The sequence below is a fragment of the Bubalus bubalis genome, chromosome 3 (genome assembly GCF_019923935.1).
Source record: "Bubalus bubalis isolate 160015118507 breed Murrah chromosome 3, NDDB_SH_1, whole genome shotgun sequence".
NCBI classification, from domain to species: domain Eukaryota; kingdom Metazoa; phylum Chordata; class Mammalia; order Artiodactyla; family Bovidae; genus Bubalus; species Bubalus bubalis.
The window spans coordinates 74077068-74099792 of NC_059159.1; the positions used below are offsets into that span (position 1 = coordinate 74077068).

At 42.9% G+C, this 22725-nt stretch overlaps 3 protein-coding genes across 4 annotated transcripts in view; 2 read left to right on the forward strand and 1 right to left on the reverse strand.

Moving 5' to 3' along the window:
• Nucleotides 1-16279, forward strand: NDUFB6 (NADH:ubiquinone oxidoreductase subunit B6). The gene is made up of 4 exons (XM_006060264.3): nt 1-312; nt 4239-4331; nt 12733-12777; nt 16109-16279. Exons 1-4 carry the CDS (start codon nt 133-135, stop codon nt 16175-16177), a joined length of 387 nt encoding a protein of 128 aa, XP_006060326.1. The 5' UTR covers nt 1-132; the 3' UTR covers nt 16178-16279.
• On the reverse strand, nt 15292-17650 carry SMIM27 (small integral membrane protein 27). Its single transcript, XM_025281404.2, has 3 exons — nt 17475-17650; nt 16979-17149; nt 15292-16854 (listed from the first exon to the last, which is right to left on the reverse strand). The coding sequence occupies exons 1-2, from the start codon at nt 17517-17519 to the stop codon at nt 17027-17029; spliced, it is 168 nt and encodes a 55-aa protein (XP_025137189.2). The 5' UTR covers nt 17520-17650; the 3' UTR covers nt 15292-16854; nt 16979-17026.
• Nucleotides 17382-22725, forward strand: part of TOPORS (TOP1 binding arginine/serine rich protein, E3 ubiquitin ligase) — a 10820-nt gene continuing 5476 nt past the window's right edge. The window contains exons 1-2 of one of the 2 annotated variants that reach the window (XM_006060269.3): nt 17382-17520; nt 19164-19358. In XM_006060269.3, coding sequence (XP_006060331.1) covers nt 17518-17520; nt 19164-19358 — 198 coding nt within the window. In that variant the 5' untranslated portion in view covers nt 17382-17517. Of the gene's footprint in view, nt 17521-17722; nt 17867-19163; nt 19359-22725 lie in introns of those variants that run through there. The other variant, XM_006060268.3, reaches the window with a different exon arrangement.

Below are 22725 nucleotides of genomic sequence, written 5' to 3' on the forward strand. Positions count from 1 at the left end.
GAGTGACGTTATAACGGCGCGCCGCTCCCAGGCGTCCTCGCAAGGTCGCTTTGCAGTGCGGGAGCGCGCGTAAGTGACAAGACCCTGGTTCCGGTGCGCGCCGTCTCCTGCTGCCGTGGTATCAGCAGCGACATGTCGGGGTATACGCCCGAGGAGAAACTGCGGCTGCAGCAGCTGCGAGAGCTAAGAAGGCGATGGCTGAAAGATCAGGAGCTGAGCCCCCGGGAACCCGTGCTGCCTCCGCGGAGGGTGTCGCCTGTGGAGCGATTCTGGAATAAATTTTTGCAAGACGGAGCTCTCTGGAAGAACGTGGTGAGTGACCGCCCTTCCCAACCCCCACCCACTCTCGTCCCATCGCAGTCCACGGCCTGGCTGCTGAGACAACCTGTTCGCTATAGCCGCATTAAGGACTGACTCGCTTTGCCCCCGGAAGTTCCCCAAGGGAGGGTCAGGTTCAGTCGAGACTGAGGCTTGTCTGGGACTCCGTCTGGTCCCAAGAGTCATGCACTGGAAGTCAGGAGTTCGGAGCTTGTATGGCTTTGGGATTGTCTTGCCCTTTGGCTCTCAAGTGTAATGAGAAGGAGGCGAATCCTTGCCTAGATTATACAGGACGTACAGGTTTGGCTTTCTTTTGACTGAGGAAACCTTTCCTCAGAAGGATGGCCAAGGATTCACTAGAGTTAAAATTCAATGATTTTAGTATCCAAGGACACTTGTGTGATTTTTGAGGTTGAGATTACACAGACCAACACTACACTCGACTACCCGAAAGCAGGATAATCCTCTAGCTGGTAATGCAGCTCCATGTTAATTACTGTAAAAGAAGAGGTCCTGTTGATATGCTGTTGATAGCTGTGAAAAGAAGAGAAGCGAAAAGCAAAGTAGAAAAGGAAAGATATACTCATTTGAATGCAGAGTTCCAAAGAATAGCAAGGAGAGATAAGAAAGCCTTCCTCAGTGGTCTGTGCAAAGAAATAGAAAGAAATAGAGGAAAACAATAGAATGGGAAAGACTAGAGATCTCTTCAAGAAAATTAGAGATACCAAGGGAACATTTCATGCAAAGATGGGCTCAATAAACGACGGAAATAGTATAGACCTAACAAAAGCAGAAAATATTAAGAAAAGGTGTCAAGAATACACAGAGGAACTGTACAAAAGGGATCTTCACGACCCAGATGATCACGATGGTGTGATCATTCACCTAGAGCCAGACATCCTGGAATGTGACGTCAAGTGGGCCTTAGGAAGCATCACTACAAACAAAGCTAGTGGAGGTGATGGAATTCCATTTGAACTATTTCGAATCCTAAAAGATGATGCTGTGCCAGCAAATTTGGAAAACTCAGCAATGGCCACAAGACTGGAAAAGGTCAGTTTTCATTACAATCCCTAAGAAAGGCAATGTCAAAGAATACTCAAACTACCGCACAATTGCACTCATCTCACTTGCTAGTAAAGTAATGCTCAAAATTCTCCAAGCCAGGCTTCAACAAGACGGGAACCGTGAACTTCCAGATGTTCAAGCTGATTTTAGAAAAGGCAGAAGAACCAGAGATCAAATTGCCAACGTCCGCTGGATCATCGAAAAAGCAAGAGAGTTCCAGAGAATCATCTACTTCTGCTTTATTGACTATGCCAAAGACTTTGACTGTGTGGATCACAATAAACTGTGGGAAATTCTGAAAGAGATGGGAATACCAGACCACCCGACCTGCTTCTTGAGAAATCTGTATGCAGATCAGGAAGCAACAGTTAGAACTGGGCGTGGAACAACAGACTGGTTCCAAATCGGGAAAGTAGTACATCAAGGCTGTATATTGTCACCCTGCTTATTTAACTTATATGCAGAGTACATCATGAGAAATGCTGGGCTGGATGAAGCATGAGCTGTATTCGAGATTGTTGGGAGAAATATCAGTAACCGCAGATATGCAGATGACATCACCTTTATGGCAGAAAGTGAAGAAGAACTAAAGAGCCTTTTGATGAAAGCGAAAGAGGAAAGTGAAAAAGTTGGCTTAAAGCTCAACATTCAGAAAATGAAGATCATGGCATCCGGTCCCGTCACTTCATGGGAAATAGATGGGGAAACAGTGGAAACAGTGTCAGACTTTATTTTTTTGGGCTCCAAAATCACTGCAGATGGTGACTGCAGCCATGAAATTAAAAGACGCTTACTCCTTGGAAGGAAAGTTAGGACCAACCTAGACATATTCAACGGAGAGGGCAATGGCACCCCACTCCAGTACTCTTGCCTGGAGAATCCCATGGACGGAGGAGCCTGGTAGGCTGCAGTCCATGGAGTCGCTAGGAGTCGAACACGACTGAGCGACTTCACTTTCACTTCTCATTTTCATGCATTGGAGAAGGAAATGGCAACCCACTCCAGTGTTCTTGCCTGAAGAATCCCAAGGACGGGGGAGCCTGGTGGGCTGCCGTCTCTGGGGTTGCACAGAGTCGGATACGACTGAGGTGGCTCAGCAGCAGCAGCAGCAGCAGACATATTCAAAAGCAGAGACATTACTTTGCCAACAAAGGTCCATCTAGTCAAGGCTACGATTTTTCCGGTAGTGATGTATGGTTGTGAGAGTTTGACTATAAAGAAAGCTGAGTGCCAAAGAATTGATGTTTTTGAACTGTGGTGTTGGAGAAGACTCTTGAGAGTCCCTTGGACTGCAAGGAGATTCAACCAGTCCATTCTAAAAGAGATCAGTCCTGAGTGTTCATTGGAAGGACTGATGTTAAAGCTGAAACTCCAATACTTTGGCCACCTGATTCGAAGAGCTGACTCATTTGAAAAGACCCTGATGCTGGGAAAGACTGAAGGCGGAAGGAGAATGGGATGACAGAGGATGAGATGGTTGGATGGCATCACCGACTCGATGGACATGAGTTTGAGTGAACTCTGGGAGTGGGTGATGGACAGGGAGGCCTGGTGTGCTGCAGTCCATAGGGCTGCAGAGAGTCAAACACGACTGAGCTGAACTGAACTGAACTTCCTTAACCACCACTATGTACATTTAACACATTCTTTTGTTTAAGAATATCATTCCTGGACTTTACTCTGCAGAAGATCATTCAAGTGTTGTCTTTATTTTCGGGGTCTCTTTACATTTTCTTAAAGCCGTTAAGTCACATCAGTTATGGGTGATGAATACTGTATCTCAGAATTCCTTGGGACTTTGGCTAATAATAGTGGTAATAAGTAACACTTGGGTGCTTACTTTGTGCCTGGCACTTTTATGTGTGTTCAGGATGGGGAACACATGTATACCTGTGGCGGATTCATTTTGATATATGCCAAAACCAATACAATATTGTAAAGTTAAAAAATAAAATTAAATTAAAAAAAAAACAATCTTAAGGTTTTACTGCTGTAATGTAGAAACTTTCCTCATCCTTATTGTAAATGTGTGGGAATGGAGACCTACAAAAATTCAGTGATTTACCCATGGTCACAGGGCTAGTAATAGAAGGAGTTCACTTTGAAATCCATGTATATCTACTTTCTTACTGTGCTACAAAGTCTGCCAAAGAATGTATTCAATGCTAACTTTTGGTGGTAAAATTCAACTCTCCTCCCCTCTCCCACTTTGTATCTCTGATATTACTCACTGGCAGCCACTGATTGAAAGTTGACAGCCAGTGATTTAAGGAAATAATCATTTGTTGAAATCTGTCTTGCCTTACTTAAGAGTTAACGTTCTCTTCCATAATCATATCTATTATAACACTTATAATCTAGGTTATCCATTCCCTGAAAGGATAGGTCTCTTTCACTGAAATTGGCTGCCATGGAAAAACTCCATTTTTAGCTGTCTTTTGCCTTTCTTTTTAAAAACAGCATGTGTAAAGGCACCTCAAAGTGAGCTTGGGCCACCCTTATCCCAGTAGGTAAAACATTCTTTTTCCGGCATTAGTGTACTCAAGGTTGTCCACTCTACACGTGGAATGTGTTGTGTTGATCGTGCGTATTGGTGTTGATCGTGCATATCTGAAGTTGATAAATCAGGGAAATGACTTTACCTGAAAATTCTATAGTTTTGGTTACTCTGGTTAAATCAGTGAAACTTACTCTCATTTTTTAATGCCATATTTTATCATAAATTTATATTAAGGATATTTTTAGAAATCTTTTTAAAGGCATGCATCTATGCATATATTACTGTAGTTTGGCAAAAAAAAAAAAAAAAAGTGAGAAATCTATTTATCTCATGTATTTTTTTTCTCCCCCAGATCTATAAGACATACCGACACAGTATCTTTGCTTTTACTCATGTACTTATTCCTGTCTGGATTATTCATTATTATCTCAAGTATCACGTGACTGTAAGTATGCTTTAAGTATGTGTTTTTCAGAATTTATTTATTTAAGAAATATTTATTTATTTATACTTGACTGCGCCGGGTCTTTGTTGCTGTGGGCCGGCTTTCTCTAGGTGCAGCGAGTGGGAGCGGCTCTGCGTTGCAGCGCACTGGCTTCTCGTTGTGGTGGCCTCTCTTGTTGCGAGGGACAGGCTCTAGGGCAGTGGGCTCAGTAGTTGTGGCACATAGGCTAAGTTGCCCCATGGCATGTGGGATCTTCCCCGACCAGGGTTGGAACTTGTGTCCCCGCCACTGACAGGCAAATTCTTAACTACTGGACCACTAGGGAAATCCCAGAATATATTGTTAATATTGCACAAAATTATTTCCTCTATGGGTTTGCCTTACCCTCTTCTGATCTTATAAGTTCAAGACCTTATAACTGATCTTGAATTACTTTGAATCCTTTTCAGTAGATGGTTTAATGAAACTTAACTAATGCATTGTTTTTCAGAAAGTTAATTTTTAAAAATAAGTTTATTTATTTATTATTTTTGGCTGTGCTGGGTCTTCATTGCTACACGGACGTTTCTCGTGGGGGCTTTTTCTAGTTGCAGCATGCAGGCTTCTCACTGCAGTGGCTTCTCGTTGCAGAGCACAGCCTTGAGGGTGCGCATGCTTCAGTATTTGTGATGCACAGGCATCCCCGCAGCATGTAGGATCTTCCCGGATCAGGGATCGAATCCATGTCTCCTGCACTGGCAGCCTGATGCATTTAACACAAAGCTACCAGGAATGTCCCAGAAAATTTAATCTTTATATTAGTTGGTTACAACTTGAATCGTATTTCCTCATAGAAATGATGTTTTAATGATCAGGAATGTAGTTGATCTAATAATACTGGTGCAAAATTGGGGTCCTGAGTCTGGAAAAGAGAACAGAATTTCTGCTCCTTTTTTATTGAGCACAGATCTGATATAAGATAGAATTCAAAATGGACAAAGGTCTTTGTCATCATTTCCTTTTCCTTTGTTCTATCTGGTTTTTCACAACTTACTTTCTTTAGAATTCAGTGTGTCCAGAACATCTGCATGTGATGATTGAACTCAGCCTGTTGCCTTATTTTAAAGGCTCAGGATACCTTGGTGGGGGCTCTCCAGGTGGCACTAGTGGTAAAGAACCTGCCTGCCAACGCTGGAGACATGAGACACAGGTTTGATCCCTGGGTCGGGAGGATCCCCTGGAGGAGGGCACGGCAGCCCACTCCAGTATTCTTGCCTGGAGAATCCCATGGACAGAGGAGTCTGGTGTGGGCTACAGTCCATAGGGTTACAAAGAGTCAGACACAACTGAAGTGACTTAGCCTAGCATACCTTGGTGTAGGGTGTTAGATCCCGGCACGGTGAGGAAAGAGTACATTTCAGGGAGTAGAATGGAAGAAGAGTGGTGATAGTTGCCTGCCCAGCGTGGAGTTTTATAACCCAAAGACTGAGGAGGATATTCTTGTACCCAGTGATGAGTGTTAGGTCCCGAATGGGTTGGGGGTTGGCGCGTTGATGAGTGTACCTGTTTGGAGAGCTGCAGTGGCAGCAACCTGGGGTAGGAGATTGGAACCTAAGCCTGGGGAGGAGGACATCAGGGAGAAGTGTGGTTTGGGGCAGTGATGGAGTTGGCAAGCCAGAGTAAAGTGTCAGAACCTGAATGAGGTGAGGAGGTTATTTATACTAGAGTGTGGTGGTGATGATGATAGGAGGTTGGTTTTACGCATGTTGAATTCTATGTGGCAGGCAGTGAGAAGCTTTCCATTTTTAAATAGGAGAGTGAGTTGATTAAAGTGATATACAGTAAGTCTCCTACATATGAATGAATTCCATTCTGAGAGCATGTTCATTAAATCCAGTTTTTTTTTTTTTAAGTCCAACCAAGTTTGCCTAGGTACCCAACTAACACAGTGGTCTATGAAGTACTGTACTGTAATAGTACAGTATTATACAGTATATATACACTGTATAATAGCACAGTATTATGCAGTATATATACACTGTATAATAGCACAGTATTATGCAGTATATATACACTGTATAATAGCACAATGCAGTGTATATACTGTATAACAGTACAGTATTATATAGTATAATACTGTATATGCAGTTTTATATACTGTTTTATGTATACTGTATAATACTGTATATACAGTTCAGTTCAGTTCAGTCGCTCAGTCATGTCCGACTCTTTTCGACCCCATGAATCGCAGCATGCCAGGCCTCCCTGTCCATCACCAACTGCCGGAGTTCACTCAGACTCACGTCCATCGAGTCAGTGATGCCATCCAGCCATCTCATCCTCTGTCATCCCCTTCTCCTCCTGCCCCCAATCCCTCCCAGCATCAGAGTCTTTTCCAATGAGTTAACTCTTCACATGAGGCGGCCAAAGTACTGGACTTTCAGCTTTAGCATCATTCCTTCCAAAGAAATCCCAGGGATGATCTCCTTCAGAATGGACTGGTTGGATCTCCTTGCAGTCCAAGGGACTCTCAAGAGTCTTCTCCAACACCACAGTTCAAAAGCATCAATTCTTCGGTGCTCAGCCTTCTTCACAGTCCAACTCTCACATCCATACATGACCACTGCAAAAACCATAGCCTTGACTAGACAGACCTTTGTTGGCAAAGTAATGTCTCTGCTTTTGAATATGCTGTCTAGGTTGGTCATAACTTTCCTTCCAAGGAGTAAGCGTCTTTTAATTTCATGAATGCAGTCACCATCTGCAGTGATTTTGGAGCCCAGAAAAATAAAGTCTGACACTGTTTCCACTGTTTCCCCATCTATTTCCCATGAAGTGATGGGACCAGATGCCATGATCTTCATTTTCTGAATGTTGAGCTTTAAGCCAACTTTTTCACTCTCCACTTTCACTTTCATCAAGAGGCTTTTGAGTTCCTCTTCACTTTCTGCCATAAGGGTGGTGTCATCTGCATATCTGACGTTATTGATATTTCTCCCAGCAATCTTGATTCCAGCTTGTGCTTCTTCCAGCCCAGCATTTCTCATGATGTACTCTGCATATAAGTTAAATAAGAAGGGTGACAATATACAGCCTTGACGTACTCCTTGTCCTATTTGGAACCAGTCTGTTGTTCCATGTCCAGTTCTAACTGTTGCTTCCTGACCTGCATACAGATTTCTCAAGAGGCAGGTCAGGTGGTCTGGTATTCCCATCTCTTTCAGAATTTTCCACAGTTTATTGTGATCCACACAGTCAAAGGCTTTGGCATAGTCAATAAAGCAGAAGTAGATGTTTTTCTGGAACTCTCTTGCTTTTTCGATGATCCAGCAGATGTTGGCAATTTGATCTCTGGTTCCTCTGCCTTTTCTAAAACCAGCTTGAACATCAGGAAGTTCACGGTTCACATATTGCTGAAGCCTGGCTTGGAGAATTTTGAGCATTACTTTACTAGCGTGTGAGATGAGTGCAATTGTGCGGTAGTTTGAGCATTCTTTGGCATTGCCTTTCTTAGGGATTGGAATGAAAACTGACCTTTTCCAGTCCTGTGGCCACTGCTGAGTTTTCCAAATTTGCTGGCATATTGAGTGCAGCACTTTCACAGCAGCATCTTTCAGGATTTGAAAGAGCTACTGTAATATACAGTACAACAGTACAGTATAGTATTTTTCACACAAATAATACATAAAAGTGACAGTGAACAACAACAGTACCTTGAAAAGTACAGGAGTACAGTACAACAGCTGACATACAGGGGCTGGCATCAGGTGAATGAGTCAGAAGAGTTACTAACTAGAGGAGGGAGAGGGGGTGGGAGATGATAGAGCTGAAGGATTGTCAGCAATAGGAGATGGAGGGCAAGCTGAAATTTCACTCAGGCCTTACATGATTGGGCATGCAGACACATTTACATCTTTGAAAGTTTGTAACTTGAAGGTTTGTGTGTAGGGGGCTTGATCTATTTTGGAAACAGTGACTTTATTTTCTTGGGCTCAAAAATCACTGCAGATTTTGACTGCAGCCATGCTGCAGTCAAAGACACTCCTTGGAAGAAAAGCTGTGACCAACCTAGACAGCATATTAAAAAGCAGAGACATTACTTTGCCAACAAAGGTCTGTCTCGTCAAGGCTATGGTTTTTTCAGTAGTCATGTATGGATGTGAGAGTTGGACCATAAAGAAAGCTGAGCACTGAAGAATTGATGCTTTTGAACTGTGGTGTTGGAGAAGACTCTTGAGAGTCCCCTGGACTGGTTGGATCTTGACCTCCAGTACTTTGGCCACCTGATGCAAAGAACTGACTCATTTGAAAAGACCCTGATGCTGGGAAAGATTGAAGACAGGAGGAGAAGGGGATAACAGAGGATGAGATGGTTGGATTGAATCACCGACTCAATGGACAAGAGTTTGAGCAAGCTTGGGAGTTGTTAATGGACAGGGAAGCCTGGCATGCCGCAGTCCATGGGGTCGCAAAGAGTCAGACACAACTGAGCTACTGAACTGAACCTATCTATTTAGGAAAACATAAAAACATAGAACTGTAGGGCGAGTTGGAGGGAGGAAAGTACTGATGTCAAGCAAATCAGCAGAGGCTGTTTCAGTTTACTGGCTGTTAGTTGATAAGAATCTGATTAGGTAGTAGTGAGCCAGAAGATACTTTTTAAAGAAATAACCCAAGGTGGGGATGAAATAAAATTTCACAGTCATTTTGACTCTAAAATTTTTAGCCTTGAAAGTTCAGGGTAGCAAAATTTGCCACTCCACAATGTCTCTTTGGCATGCAGATTAAAATGACATAAGCCACTCCCATTATGTTTCTATTGGTCAGTGTTAGACAAGAGATAGAGCTTCCCTGGTGGCTCAGATGGTGAAGAATCTGCCTGCAATGCAAGAGACCTGGGCTTAGTCCCTGGGTCAGGACCATCCCCTGGAGAAGGGAATGGCTACCCACTCCAGTATTCTTGTCTGGAGAAATTCCATGGACAGAGAAGCCTGGCGGGCTACAGTCTATTAGGTCACAAGAATTGGTCAAGACTGAGCCGCTAACACTTTCACTAACTTCTTAAAATAATGTAGATTAGAAGACCTGTTCCAAGAAGGGAACTATCACCATAGATAACTATAATATGAACTCTAGATGTGGTAGACAGGAAGAAACCTAGCAAAGGCTATTGAAATTCCCTACTGTGTCCCATCGTCTCTCATGGTCCAGCAGATGTTTGTTTCCCAAACTTTTGCTTTTCCATCTCCATGTGAATTGCCTTCCTCTCCAATGAAGTCCCAAACACTTACTCCCAGCGTCCTTTTTTGTCTTTAGCCTAAGATGGTATTTAACTCATTTGGGGAGTTACTTGGTTCTCCTGGGTCTCTCCCATGTGTACATGTTACTGACTTTTGTTTGCTTTTCTCCTATTAATCTGTCTCATGTCAACTTAATTCTTAGACCAACCAGAAGAGCCTAGAAAGGTAGAGGAAAATTTCTTGCTCCACAACTGAAGTTATAAGTACTTTGTGAAGGAAGGCTTTCTGGAGATGGGGAGGAGGTAAATGTGCTTAGGCGCATGTGCTGCCCGGTCAGTTGCTGTGGAAGTCTGAGTGGACGTGGGCTGTCTGACATGGTAGAAACATGAGATTAGTGGAGGCCAGGGGGATGAAGAATTGGGGGTTAGTGTTTCATTTTATAAACCAACAGAAAATCTTTCTTCAGCCATTAAAAGGGGGCGAACAATGTATGGCTAAGGGTCAGAGTGTAGTTTACATTTCTGTCGTTGATGAGCTTAAACAAAGTTTTATATCCATGTTCACCTACATGTCCACAGCCGGCTTTGTGTCCTGATGGTGGTGGTTTAGTCACTAAGTTGTGTCCAACTCTTGCGACACTATGGACTGCAGCCCGCCAGGCTCCTCTGTCCATGGGATTCTCCAGGCAAGATTACTGGGGTGGGATGCCATTTCCTTCTCCAGGGGATCTTCCCAACCCAAGAATCAAACCTGGGTCTTCTGCACTGCAGGCAGATTCTTTACTGACTGAGCTGTGAGGGTAGCCTTGTATCATTATACCTCTTATTTTTTTCAGTGTCTTAACATGCAGGACCCTAGAGAAGAAAAAATGTTACTGTCTGTGAAATTTTTTTTAAACATCTAAGAGTGGTTTTTATGTGCAGGAATAACTGTTCCAGTTACCCGAAATATAAATTAATATTCAATTTCTTAGTTTCAATTTAAAAACTTTTGATTTTTTTAATTCAATTTTAAAATTCTGTTAACTAGACAATACATCGAGTAAAATATGAAGTCTCTTTTCTTTGTTCTTATTATCTTTGGATAATTCAAATTGAATTTCCATAAAACAATTCCACTTACAAACATCATCAAATTCTCTTAAATGTTTTAAGCTGCATTTATATATTTTATATATTCAGTTTTAAGTATTTATGACAGGGGTCCCAACCTCAGGACCAACCTCCAGGTTCTAATGCCTAATGATCTGAGATGGAGCTGATGTACTAATAATAGAAATAATGATCTGAGATGGAGCTGATATAATAATAGAAATAAAGTGACAGTAAATGTAATGTGCTTGAATCATCCTGAAACCACTCCCTGCCTCACCCCCGTGGAAGAATTATCTTCCAGGAAACTGACCCCTGGTGCCAAAAATGTTGGGGACTGCTGAATTTTACAGGACACATTAATGACCCTGAAAAGGAAAATCTTTTTAAATTTAAAATTCACACATCTAAATGCATTTTAACTAGAATCTGTATTAAATTTGACATTCACCTGTTTATACCCTGGCTTAATTTACCTTGTCATAGCTATATTTAACTGAATATTTCTAGGATGGAAAATATACTTATCTCCTCAGAGAAAAAGATTTTAACTACCTGCAGTTGCTGGGTTGACAATTTGAGCCATTGATATGGTGGCTTATCTGAGGAATTCATACTTCTAGATGATTTTTCCTGGACAGATGGACATAATTACAGATTTTGGGTCAGTAGATGTCCACAGGCCTCTCCTTTACCTTCCTCTTTCTCTTGGTTTGGGTAGGCCTGCATGCTCAGTACTGTTACAACCAGTTCACTTCAGCTAATACCTTTATGCAGCATTAAATTGAACATCCTCTGTGAAGATATTTCAGTATCTTCTTGCCTCTGGCTGCAGTTTTTAGAGACATACGAATCTGCTCACATTGTTTTATGAGCTTCTCTCCTGCTTTTGGTTCCAATTTGGCTAAGTCTTACATCATGCCAATAATCTTTTAAATTTCTGGTGTGGTATCTTGTACAGATGTGTGTGCTTAATAAGTACATTTATTTAGCACTTCCTGTGTACAAGGCACTGTTCTAAACACTGTAGGGATACAGCACTGAACAAGGCAGATTGAGTCCGTCTTCGTGAAATGTTTGTTCTAGTCTTGGAGACTGGCAGTAAATAGATAAGCAAATGTTGCAAGATAATGTTACAGGAGGTGGTTAAGTCTGTAGAAGAAAAACTTAAGGGTAAAAGACTAGAGAATGATAGGCACTGCTATTCTAATTAAGCTTCTTTGAGGATATGCTCTTTGAAAAACGTTAATGAACTGAGGATATGGAGAAAAGCGGTTCAGGCAGAGGAGTCATGAGGTGGGAGGGTTCTGAGGCGCAGGCAGGCCTTACAGGGTGTACTAACGCAGAGGCGCCGCTGCGACTACAGCGCAGGCGCTGGGGTGGGGGAGGTAGTGTGAGATCACAGCGTTGGCCGAGGACGTTGGCTTTTGTATTTTTTCTTAAGAATTATGAAACTTTGAGCAGAGGAGTGATGCATCTTAATCACTGTAGGAACTTCCGTGGTGGTCCAGTGGTTAAGGCTCTGGGCTCCCGATGCAGAGGGCCTAGGTTCCATCCTTGGTCAGGGAGCTAGATCCCATATGCTGCAGCTCAGAGCCCGCAGGCCACAACTAAAGATCCTGCATGCTGCAACTAAGACCCAGTGCAGCCAAGTAAATAAATATAAAAAAAAATTACTCTTTCTGCAGTGTGGAGAATAGACTGTAGGAGGGCACATGCAGAAGTCAAGAGACTAGTAGGTGAAAAAATGGGAGCAGCTTGGACAAGGGTAGTAGTATATTAGAAGTGGTGAGAAGCACTTAGATTCAGGATAAATCCTCAAGGTGGAGTCAGCAGGATCTGCCAAGCCAGGGGTTTTGGCCTTTGTAACTAGGAGAATGAAAGTGCTGTTGCAGAGATTGGGAATAGTTTGGGGCTGAGGGATGTTAAGTGTTGAGCCTGGCTAAGTTTGCAATGCCTGTTTGATCAAGTAGATCTTGAGTAAATAATTGAATGTATGAGCCTGAAGCTTAGTAAAAATTTGGGATATGATCAATGTATTTTAGAAAAAACTCTAAAACCATAATTAACAGAGAATTACTTTTATTGCAGACAAAACCATATACCATCGTTGAAAAGAAGCCCAGAATATTTCCAGTAAGTCTTAAAACATCTACTTTTTCTTTTGCTTATATTTCTCTCTCCCTTCCCAAATGATCATTAGACTAAAATTCTTCTTGCTGAAAGTTGTAAGTACCTATTGCATACTCTTTAAAAAAAAAAGGAGGAAATAGTGTGATGTAGCAGCTGGAGTTAAACCTGGGACATGGGCACACTCTTTTCACCCTGGCTGTAAAACTTGTGTGACTTTTGTAGTCCTAAAGTGAATTGAAAGTCCCAATAGTTTTTCACTGGTGCCCTGTTTCATGTGGGTTAAGGATTTAGGGCACTGTCCTGAGCAGACACCTGGGCATTGCAAGAGCAACTGAATTCTTCTTTTATTATTTTGAAACTTATTATCATTTCCTGTGACAGTTTGACCATAACCTCTCCATATGTGAATTTAAAATGTTATTGTGTGCTTTAAATTGTACGCTATGGATATGTAGGCTATTAACCTAATTTAAAATGATTTTTTTTACCATTAAAAGGTTACTTATTAGTTGGTATTTTGCCGGCTGTTCATGAGGTTATTGTTTAGCAGAGTCAAATACATGTTATGTTCTTTTCCCATTTCTAGTCACAGATAATGAATTACCATCAATCTCTAAGTTATGTACTTCTAGAAAACAAAACTGTAGATTCTTGCTTCCATCAAATGACATAGTCACAACAATCCATTGACAAGTGCAGCGGAAGGGAATTTTAGGGAGAACCACCAAAATTGGCTAACTTCCAGTTGGAATTCTGCTTTAGGAAAAAGGAGATTTCTTCTGTATTTGTGTATAATTGGTGTTTGTCAGGGCCCAGTTAGCCTCATTTATCTTGCTGGTTTCAACCAGTTAGGTAATTTATTTATTCTTCCATTTATATGTTTGTTATTTATTTTGCCATTACTGTTTGAAGGAAAAGGAGGAGGATCTCTTTAGAAGACCAGTATTTTTTGCTACTGTGATTCTTTCCTGTTTCTGTACCATTGACCCATTTGAGAAGTTGCTCCTTTGAGGACCTGAAGAGTGCTCATCTGTACATACCTTGGAATAGGATAGACAGTAAGAAATAAACCCCCAAATCTCAATGGCTTACCAAAAGTTTATTTCCTGTTGATATCACAGACTAGTATAGATCAGACAGTTATAGTTAGGCCATTGAGAATATGCAGCTCCAAGATCACAGGGTTGAATATCTCAGAGGATGATTTTAAGGTCTAAGCTTGGATGTAGCTTACATCACTTCAAGTCCTGTTGGCCAGGATTTATTCTTATGGTCCCAGATATCTTTGTGCTTTTTTATATTTCCCAGCCTCCCATACCTGGAGTCTCTGCCACAGTCTATCTTTCTAGTCAACAAATGGCTCTCTGCTTCCTTCTTCCCACACATGTAACACAAGACCTTTTCCTTGGGAGAAACCCCAAGATCCCATTCCATCAATGCAACCTTAGACTGCCAGATGATGCACAGTAATATCTGTCAGGGTTAATCTTGGAGATTCTTCTCTTAGAGATTTGAGGATCAATGACAAGTGAACTGTATCCCTTGTCCCCCAACCACACCCCTTATTATGCTATGCTGTGGACAGCATAGCAGTCACTTGGTTCTGAAACCCCACTGATCAAACACTGTGAAGACTCCTAACCCCTGTGTGTGGGAAGTTATTTGAATGGGACTGATTTTTGCTTCTGGAGGAAACACCTTTGTTCATTGTTCTTCCTGATTCCTGGCGGGGAGCGTCACAGGGGCGCATCCTTTGTTTTTCTTTATCAATCTAGACCACATCTAAAATGAGGATTGGGAAACATACCCTTCTTAGGGTTGTACAGCCTTTAAAGTCCACCTCAGGTTCACAGAAGGTTGAGGGCCAGAGAAAACAATCACAAGCTTTTGTTTCTGTGTTTGGTTTCTTGGACCATCTAGTTCTCACATTTAGCAGGCATGGAAAGACAAACTTGGTAGGAGTCTAATCTTTGTGCTTCTAGTCAGCCCCACCTGCCAGTATCTGTGGTTTGTACATAGTTACCAAGTTCTTTCATTCCATTGTCTTCACCCTGCTGCTGTCTACTCAGTGGCAGCTGTGTGGAAGCCACTGAGACATACTCTGGCTCAAGGGCTACTTTGGCTTCAGTCTGATCTTTGCATGGTGCTGGGTCCCTGTTTACTCAGCTTTATGGGCTTCTCAGAATCTTCTCAGTGTTAGCTCCTACTCTTTAGAGATTCAGAAACAATCCATCTGATTTTCTAATATTGCATGGTCCTGAATTTTTAGATTCTTATTTTTATTTCTCTTCTCAAATCAGCCACTTCTCACCTGGGCTTACGTTTCTTAAAGTATATTCCTAAGGCGGCCATTAGTGTAGTAGTTAAACCCATACTCTAACTTTTTTCCAGGTACTTCTCCTAGAACCTCTTAAGTTATTGGTGCTTCTAAGTGATTAGTGCCTTTTGTTTCCATCTCTTAGCCTCCAGTGCCAGTGGCTTGAGGCCAGATTGCTAAGCCAGTGCCATATAGCTCAATTTTTATTACAGCAGTATTCATACCAGTTCAGGTTAATTTCTGTGTCAGGGTAAAGCTAGCTGTGGAAACAGGTTTTCCCCAAAATGTATACTGGCTTATACTAATACAAGTTTATAGTCCTGAGCAACCAGGACAGGGAATGGCAGGTGGTGATGGGATAATTCTGCCCTACTCAGTCAATTCATGGACTGTGAGGCTTATGGAATCTGCTATGTTAAACAGAGAGCTGAAGTGAAAGCTAAGTACTTTGCCTAAAATTATACAGCTTGTCAGTGGAGGGTTCCAGGATTCACACTACTTGGTCCTAGCTTTAAAGTCCCCTCCTGTTCTGTGACACACGCTGTATCTAGGTTTGGAAAGCTGGAAAGACAGCTGGACCAGCTGCCTGGGCAAAGTTTGCAGGTCTGTCTCTAATATCTGTTCTGAGCCAAACAGTAAACTGGCGGCTGCCTACCATATTTAGTTGCTGGGAATATATACCACCTTGTATTGAAGTGAAGCTGTTTCCCTACAACTTCTTTCTAGGGCTTCTCCTATTTTGGGGGGCCAAGCAAATAAAGATCATCCTTCTGTCACTTTGTAAAGACAACTTTCATGTTCTTTGTGGTTGTTTGGTTCGAGTAAAACTTCCCCTATTTGTTCCTTATTTCTTAAGATTTTGGATACTGGTTTCTTCTCTTTAGACAGCTTCTATTTTACCTATGTCATTTTTAAAGTTTGAATGCTATAACTGAGCTAGGTTTTCCAGATGAGCTCAAAGGCGAACTGTTACCTCTGCTGACAAGATTTATCACTAATGCACTTTTGTTTTTCTAGGGTGATACAATTCTGGAGACTGGAGAAGTAATCCCACCCATGAAAGAATTTCCTGATCAACATCACTGAAGATTACTTTAAAATTTCAAAGGTGTATGGGCCTAAGTTTGTTGCTACATTACCAACTTATTTAAAGTATTTTCTGGAAAAGTAATAAAGTTTACTCACATATGTGTTGTCTGTTTCTTCCCAACCTGTGCCATTCTCTCTGTACAATTTGAGACTGAATTATCTAACTAAGTAAAAACTGGACAGGCTAAATAAAAATAATATGGTCAGTCACCTACTTTTTCTGGCCATTTTTAATCTGGAAAACAGAATGTAGAAAATTGTTTATAGTCACATGATAGTTTTTTATTACACTGTACTTAATCTAGTTGATGTGAAGGTATACAACGGAATGAAATGCTGCAATAAAAATAAGTACAGAAATTACAGCACACTTTGTTTTAAAGGCTTTCTGGAGACATTTCAGAAGTATTTTAAAAACTCTAGATCAAAAGACTGTCAGATTTACTTTGCTTTGTTATCCTTCCTCGTGTTCTTTTCCTTCAACTCTTTTGAACTGTAGCTCGCCAGGCTCCTCTGTCCCTGGAATTCTCCAGGCAAGTATATTGGACCGAGTTGCCGTTTCCTGCTCCAGGGGATCCTCCCCACCTAAGGATGGAACTGGTGTCTCATGCATTAGCAGACAGATTCTTTACAACTGCATCACCTAAGATCCTTGTGCTTTGTTATATGAAAACCTAAAAAAGACAAACCTCTTGGTATATGAAAAATCGAGAATTAATGGTTACTATAACGGATGGTATACAAAAGTGAATTTGGAATCATTGTATTAAAGATTTTACTTTAAATCGAGACATGTACCAGACAGAGGTAAAGAACTGTATATGCATGAAGTCAAATCCAGAAGAATTAGAAATTTTCGTTCATCCCGAAGATCTTGTCTGGGTATTCCTTGCTTAGTTGTCGTCGTGCAGCTACAGTTGATGCATAGATGACGTATCCCCAGGAGAGCAATACGACCGCGAGGAGCAACTAGGAAATGCAAGAGTAGGAGTAAAAACAACCTGTGAGTGGCACGTCCTCCCGGCCCCCATCAGGTTGCCGTGCACGTTGCTAAGGTGGGGATTTTAGTGACAAACTCGAATAAATGTGGTTCCGGAAGCGAGTTCACCCAGTAGCCCTTACGTAAGAAGCGGAAGACCGTGTCCTCCAGGAAGAGGCGGAGTCGAGGTTAGGGAGTGAAAGGCTTAATTCAAGAATGGATTTTAGAGTTTCTGGGCGCTGAAGATATAGGGTACCTTCCACCCGCGGGCCTCGAACGTAGAGCCCGTGGAGGCCCGCCGAGCCCAGGACCTACCGCGGAATAAATCCGGTCTAGGGTGCGGCGACTCACTGGCTTCATGGTAAGGCGGTGGCGGTGGTCCGCGAGCACGGGCGGAAGCCGCAGGCCCTACAGTAACCTTCGGGGCGGTGGCTGCCGGGCGGCGGCAGCCATCTTTCAGCCGGGCGCGAGCGCCCGCCCACTCGCCTCCCGCGCGTTTCCCATCAGCCTGGCCAGCCTCTTCCGCCCGGAGCTGGGGGGGAGGGGGGCGCGGTGTCACGTGTCCGGGGGCCTATCCCGCCTTTAGGGGAGGAAGTGAGAGAAAGGGGAAAAGAACGTTGGAAATGGGTTTATTTTGCCGCTGTGAGGGAGAGGCTTGACTCGTCAACCGGTCTTTCAGTTGTAGAGCAGTATTAATGCGAGATAAGGTACCGTCATGTGCATTTAAAAGTTTATTTGGAAAAATAATCCACGGTTTAAGTATTACGCCGACGTCTAGCACTGAAAGAATTAATGTTTCTAACCGGATCTGTTACCACGGTATAGGTAGTTCGTGTATTCACCTTTTAGAGTACAACCTGCTTTTGTATAACTGATGAGTAGTGGGACTCCCTGTTACTGGAGCTTTTAAAAGTTTTTGAGAACGCAGTGGCTTGATATCAGCCACTTTTAAGAAGAAATAACGTGGCACGAATTACCCGGCATAATGTAGCTGCCAATTAGCAAGTGCTCATCGAACATTTGTATGCTTAGAATTGTAGCACGATCAAATACCAAGCCCAAGGATGGGGTTTGGCACGCGGGCCGTTGTACCAAGTAAAGCTCTGGAATGTTCGGGATGCTTATATTTGAAGTGAAGAATGGGACAACGGGGCCGCGTTAGGCTCCAGACGTTTTGTTTCTGTAATCTCAGCTATCACCTAAACAGGCTTTTAATACATATTTCGGAGAGCGGGTAAGGAAAAGACGTTATCTGTTTCGGGAAGATTTCAATTCCCACTGATTTTACGTCAGATGATAGTTCATCCTGACTGGAGTTGATCGCTCAAGATTGATTTGGGATTCCATTGGAATCCTGGTGGTGGTTCTTAATTTTTCAGCCCAAGTCCATTTCCTTCCGGATAACTTGGTTCCTTTATCTAACACCAGAGATAGATTGAGGAACTTCTCGCAGAATTTGGCAAGGTTTAAATGAGACCACAGCCCTTGTGGCTCAGCTGGTAAAGAATCCGCCTGTAATGCGGGAGACCTGGGTTCGATCCTTGGGAAGATCCGCTGGAGAAGGGGAAGGCTGCCCACTCCAGTATTCTGGCCTGAGGAAATCCCTGGACTATATAGTCCATGGGGTCTCGCAGAGTCGGACACGACTGAGTGACTTTAACTTTCAAATGAGACCAAGCTAGTTATTGTGTCTTCCGGGTAAGTTAGAAGCGAACTTTAAGATAGTGAGTTTGTAATCCCCTGGTATTTATTCGAGTTGACGGTACGTTAGCAATTTCGTCCTCAGGGGGTCACGTCGTTCTGCTTCCGGGAGCGGAGGCAAGTGGGGGAAGGGCCGGGCTCAGGCCGAGAGCGGTAAGGCCCGCCCTCAGCGCGGGCGTCCTCTACCGCGCATGCGTCACGCGGGCGGGTGCTGTGTTTTGACGCGCTTGGGGCCGGGAAGTGGGTTTTGGTTTCTGCCCCCGCCCCCTGTCTGCCATTGGTGATGAGCGCTTTACGTCACAGGGGTCGCAGCAACCGCCGGGGGCTCCGCTGTCTCGCGAGGAGGGTGAAGCGCCCCCGCCTACTCCCGCTCCGGAGGGCCGGCGGAGAAGTCGTAGAGTTCGCCTTCGTGGATCCTGCCGTCACCGACCCAGCCTTCTGGGCCGCCGCGAACTGGCCACGAGCGCCCCAGTCCGGCCTGCGCCGGCATCCTCTGAGGTGAGTGAGGTCGGAAACAATGGGGCGCGGGGGTCGGCAGGGGGCCGGGAGAGCAGGAGCTCCAGCCTGCAGCGAGGCCCAAGGGCGAGAGAGCTGCGGTCCGGGCCTGAGGCGCCGCGGTCAGCCGGCGGGCCAGGCTCCGGGCGAGCGGCTTCTGCGGAGCACCTGTGGATCCGTGCCGGTGGGCGGGGGAGGGCTGCTTTCCGAGAGGCGCTCCCGAAAGCGCGAGCCCAGCCGCGTACTGGAAGGCGCTTGGTCTCTGGGTGGGTGGTTGGTGGGGGGAAGCCGACACAAAGCGCGAAACGTTCGAGTCTTGAGTCGTGGCATCGCTGCTGCCAGAGTTGTGACCTTGGATGGCCCCCTAATCTCTGAGCATGTCTGTAAAATGGGAGTAACAGTATTGGAGTTCGTTGTGATTGTGTAATGCACGGGGTACCTACCTTAGATCCTGGCAGGTGGCAGTTCTCAACCAAAGGAAGCGACTGTCTCTGTAACTCTTGTAGTTGTCTGTTACACCCCGTGAGCCTGTGACTTCATCCGTCGACTCAGTGCATCTCTCTTCACGGGCTACTTAGTTAGACTGGAAGGGGGCAGTACTGAGAGGAGGCAAATAGTGCTTTGCGAGGAAAAGTGAATAGAATTTTTGGTAGGTAATTTTGAAGTTAATTGAAGATAAATTCAGAAAGAGTTACCGAGGATATAAGTTAATAACGGTGCGAGTTGGGGGTTTTGTTTGCTTTTAGTCTCTGGCTTTGAAAGCTATATAGTCAGCCAAAGCAGTCATACTTACCTGGAAAGAGCGGCTTTAGAGGGTAATGGTTCCCAAGCAGTTCCTTTTATTACTGGAACTGGAATTAAATTTCATTGGGTCTGATTAGTTGATCGTTTAAATTCTGTTTGATTTCTTGGTATTGATTAGATTGCAGTGCAGAGAGGGACACGGTTTCTTTAAGGTCACGAGATAAGGGCCCAGATTGTTTATAATAGTTGGGACTGTTTAGTTGATCCACCTGTGAACCCTTTTTAGCCATTTTTCTTAGATATAATAAATACGATAATGATACTAATAGGATCATTCGCTTGTCATCCTGCTGGGCATTTATAATCAGTTATGGGTGATGGAAATTACAGAAATTAATTTTATCTTCACATAACATGAGATAACAGTATTAAATTCTTACTCCCCACCAAGCACTATGCCAAGGGTTTATGTGGAATATATCTCTTCACACAACCACTTTTCAGGTGGATAGTGTTACTTAACACATTTTAGAATTGAGAAAAATGTAAGGTTTTGAGAAATTGACTTTCCTGCAGATCACACCCCTAATAAGTGTTTTGATTCTCAGCCCTGACTTTGCGTTAGAATTAACATCACTCCATGAAAACATCACTCTGTCAAATTTTTTAAATGTGAGGTGTTTTTAAATGTCCAGTCTATGGTCTAATTTAAATTTCCAGACTCCCGACTCTTTTTATCAGCCTCCACCTGCCACCCCTCCCCTCAATTCTAAAGATGATACATTTTATTTAGAATTTGGGAGGCAGTTAAGGGGAAGGGTTCAGAAGAACTGATTAATCTTCTCTTCGTGGGGAAATTAATTTGAAGTCCTAATTCCTAGAGTACTAGGATAGAGAAACTTTTATCATAGGGTGCTTCTAGAATCTGAAGCACTAAATCTGTCATCAGGTCTGCCTTTGCTGCCTAACCCAGAATTCTTCCAGCAAAACAAATCTTTTTTTTTTTTTTTTTTTTTTTTTAATATATATTTGTTTGGCTGTGCTGGATCTTCGTTGCATTTGGGATATAGTTGGGTGGTTTGGTATTTAACCCAGGCCCCTTACTCATTGGGAGCACAGAGTCTTAGCCCCTGGACTACGAGAGAAGTCCCCCAGACCTTCAAATCTGTCACCTTGCTGTCTCTGTTTTATGCCTTAATTTGTATTTTTGAAACAGCTTTGTTGAGATATAATTTGTATTTCATCTATAAAGTTCACTTCTTTAAAATTTATAATACAGTGGTTTTTAATATGTTTATGGAGTATATTTCTGCAGTTATAATTGAACATTTTCATCATCCTAGAAAGAAACCTTGATAATCCCTACCCAGGCTTCCCCTACACACACCCAGCAATAATCACTAGTCTGCTGCTAAGTCGCTTCAGTCGTGTCCGACTCTGTGCGACCCCATAGACGGCAGCCCACCAAGGCTCCGCCGTCCCTGGGATTCTCCAGGTAAGAACACTGGAGTGCGTTGCCATTTCCTTCTCCAGTGCGTGAAAGTGAAAGTGCCCAGTCGTGTCTGAATCTTAGCGACCCTATGGACTGCAGCCCACCAGGCTCCTCCGTCCATGGGATTTTCCAGGCAAGAGTACTGGAGTGGGGTGCCATTGCCTTCTCCAAATCACTAGTCTAATTTCTATCAATTCTCCTGTTCTGTACATTTCATATAAAATAGCATATAATGTGATATTTTGTGATTGATAATGAAAAGATTCATCCATGTTGCAGCATACATCAGAACTTTGTTCCTTTTTATTGTCAAATATTCCATTATATGGATATACCACATTGTATGGGTATACCACAGGTAGAGGCAGCCTCCACCTGCCAGCACTACCACCCTCCCTTCCACCCCCAGTTCTAAATATGATAAATTTTAGAATTCATCTGTTGATGAGCATTTGATACTTTTTAGCTATTAAAACATTTTTTAGCTTCCCAGGTGGCATTAGTGGTAAATATTGGAGATTTAAGGGACATGGGTTCTTTCCCTGGGTCAGGAAGATCCCCTGGAGGAGGGCACGGCAACCCACTCTAGTATTCTTGCTTGGAGAATCCCATGGATAGAGGAACCTGGCAGACTACAGTACCTTGGGTCGCAGAGAGTCGGACAGAACTTAAGCAACTTAGCAACAACGGCTATTCTTTTAAAAGTTTTTGTGTGGGCATGTGGTTTTGTTTCTTTTGGATAAATAGATGTGGATTGCTGGGTCATGTGGTAATTCTACTTTATTTGAATTAGCACATATTTTTAGTATTTAGTGGTGATTTTAAAAGAGTAAATCCCTTATGATTTACATTCATTGCCATTGTATGATGTTTCTCATGAATACCATTCTTTATAGCTAAAGAAACTCCTGTGTGGAAATATGAAACAGAACTAAGAATTTTTTCTTTTTACCTACTATACATTAATGTTACTCATCATTCTTTATACACTTGTGCTGAAAGGAGGACTAAAATTCCATCTTAAAAAATTTATAATTAGTGAAATTTTATTTTATTTTAACTTGAAATTATCAAATAATTCTCTTTAATAAATTCATTCTGGGTTATAAATCTTTGTGTGACCTGGAAATGTTT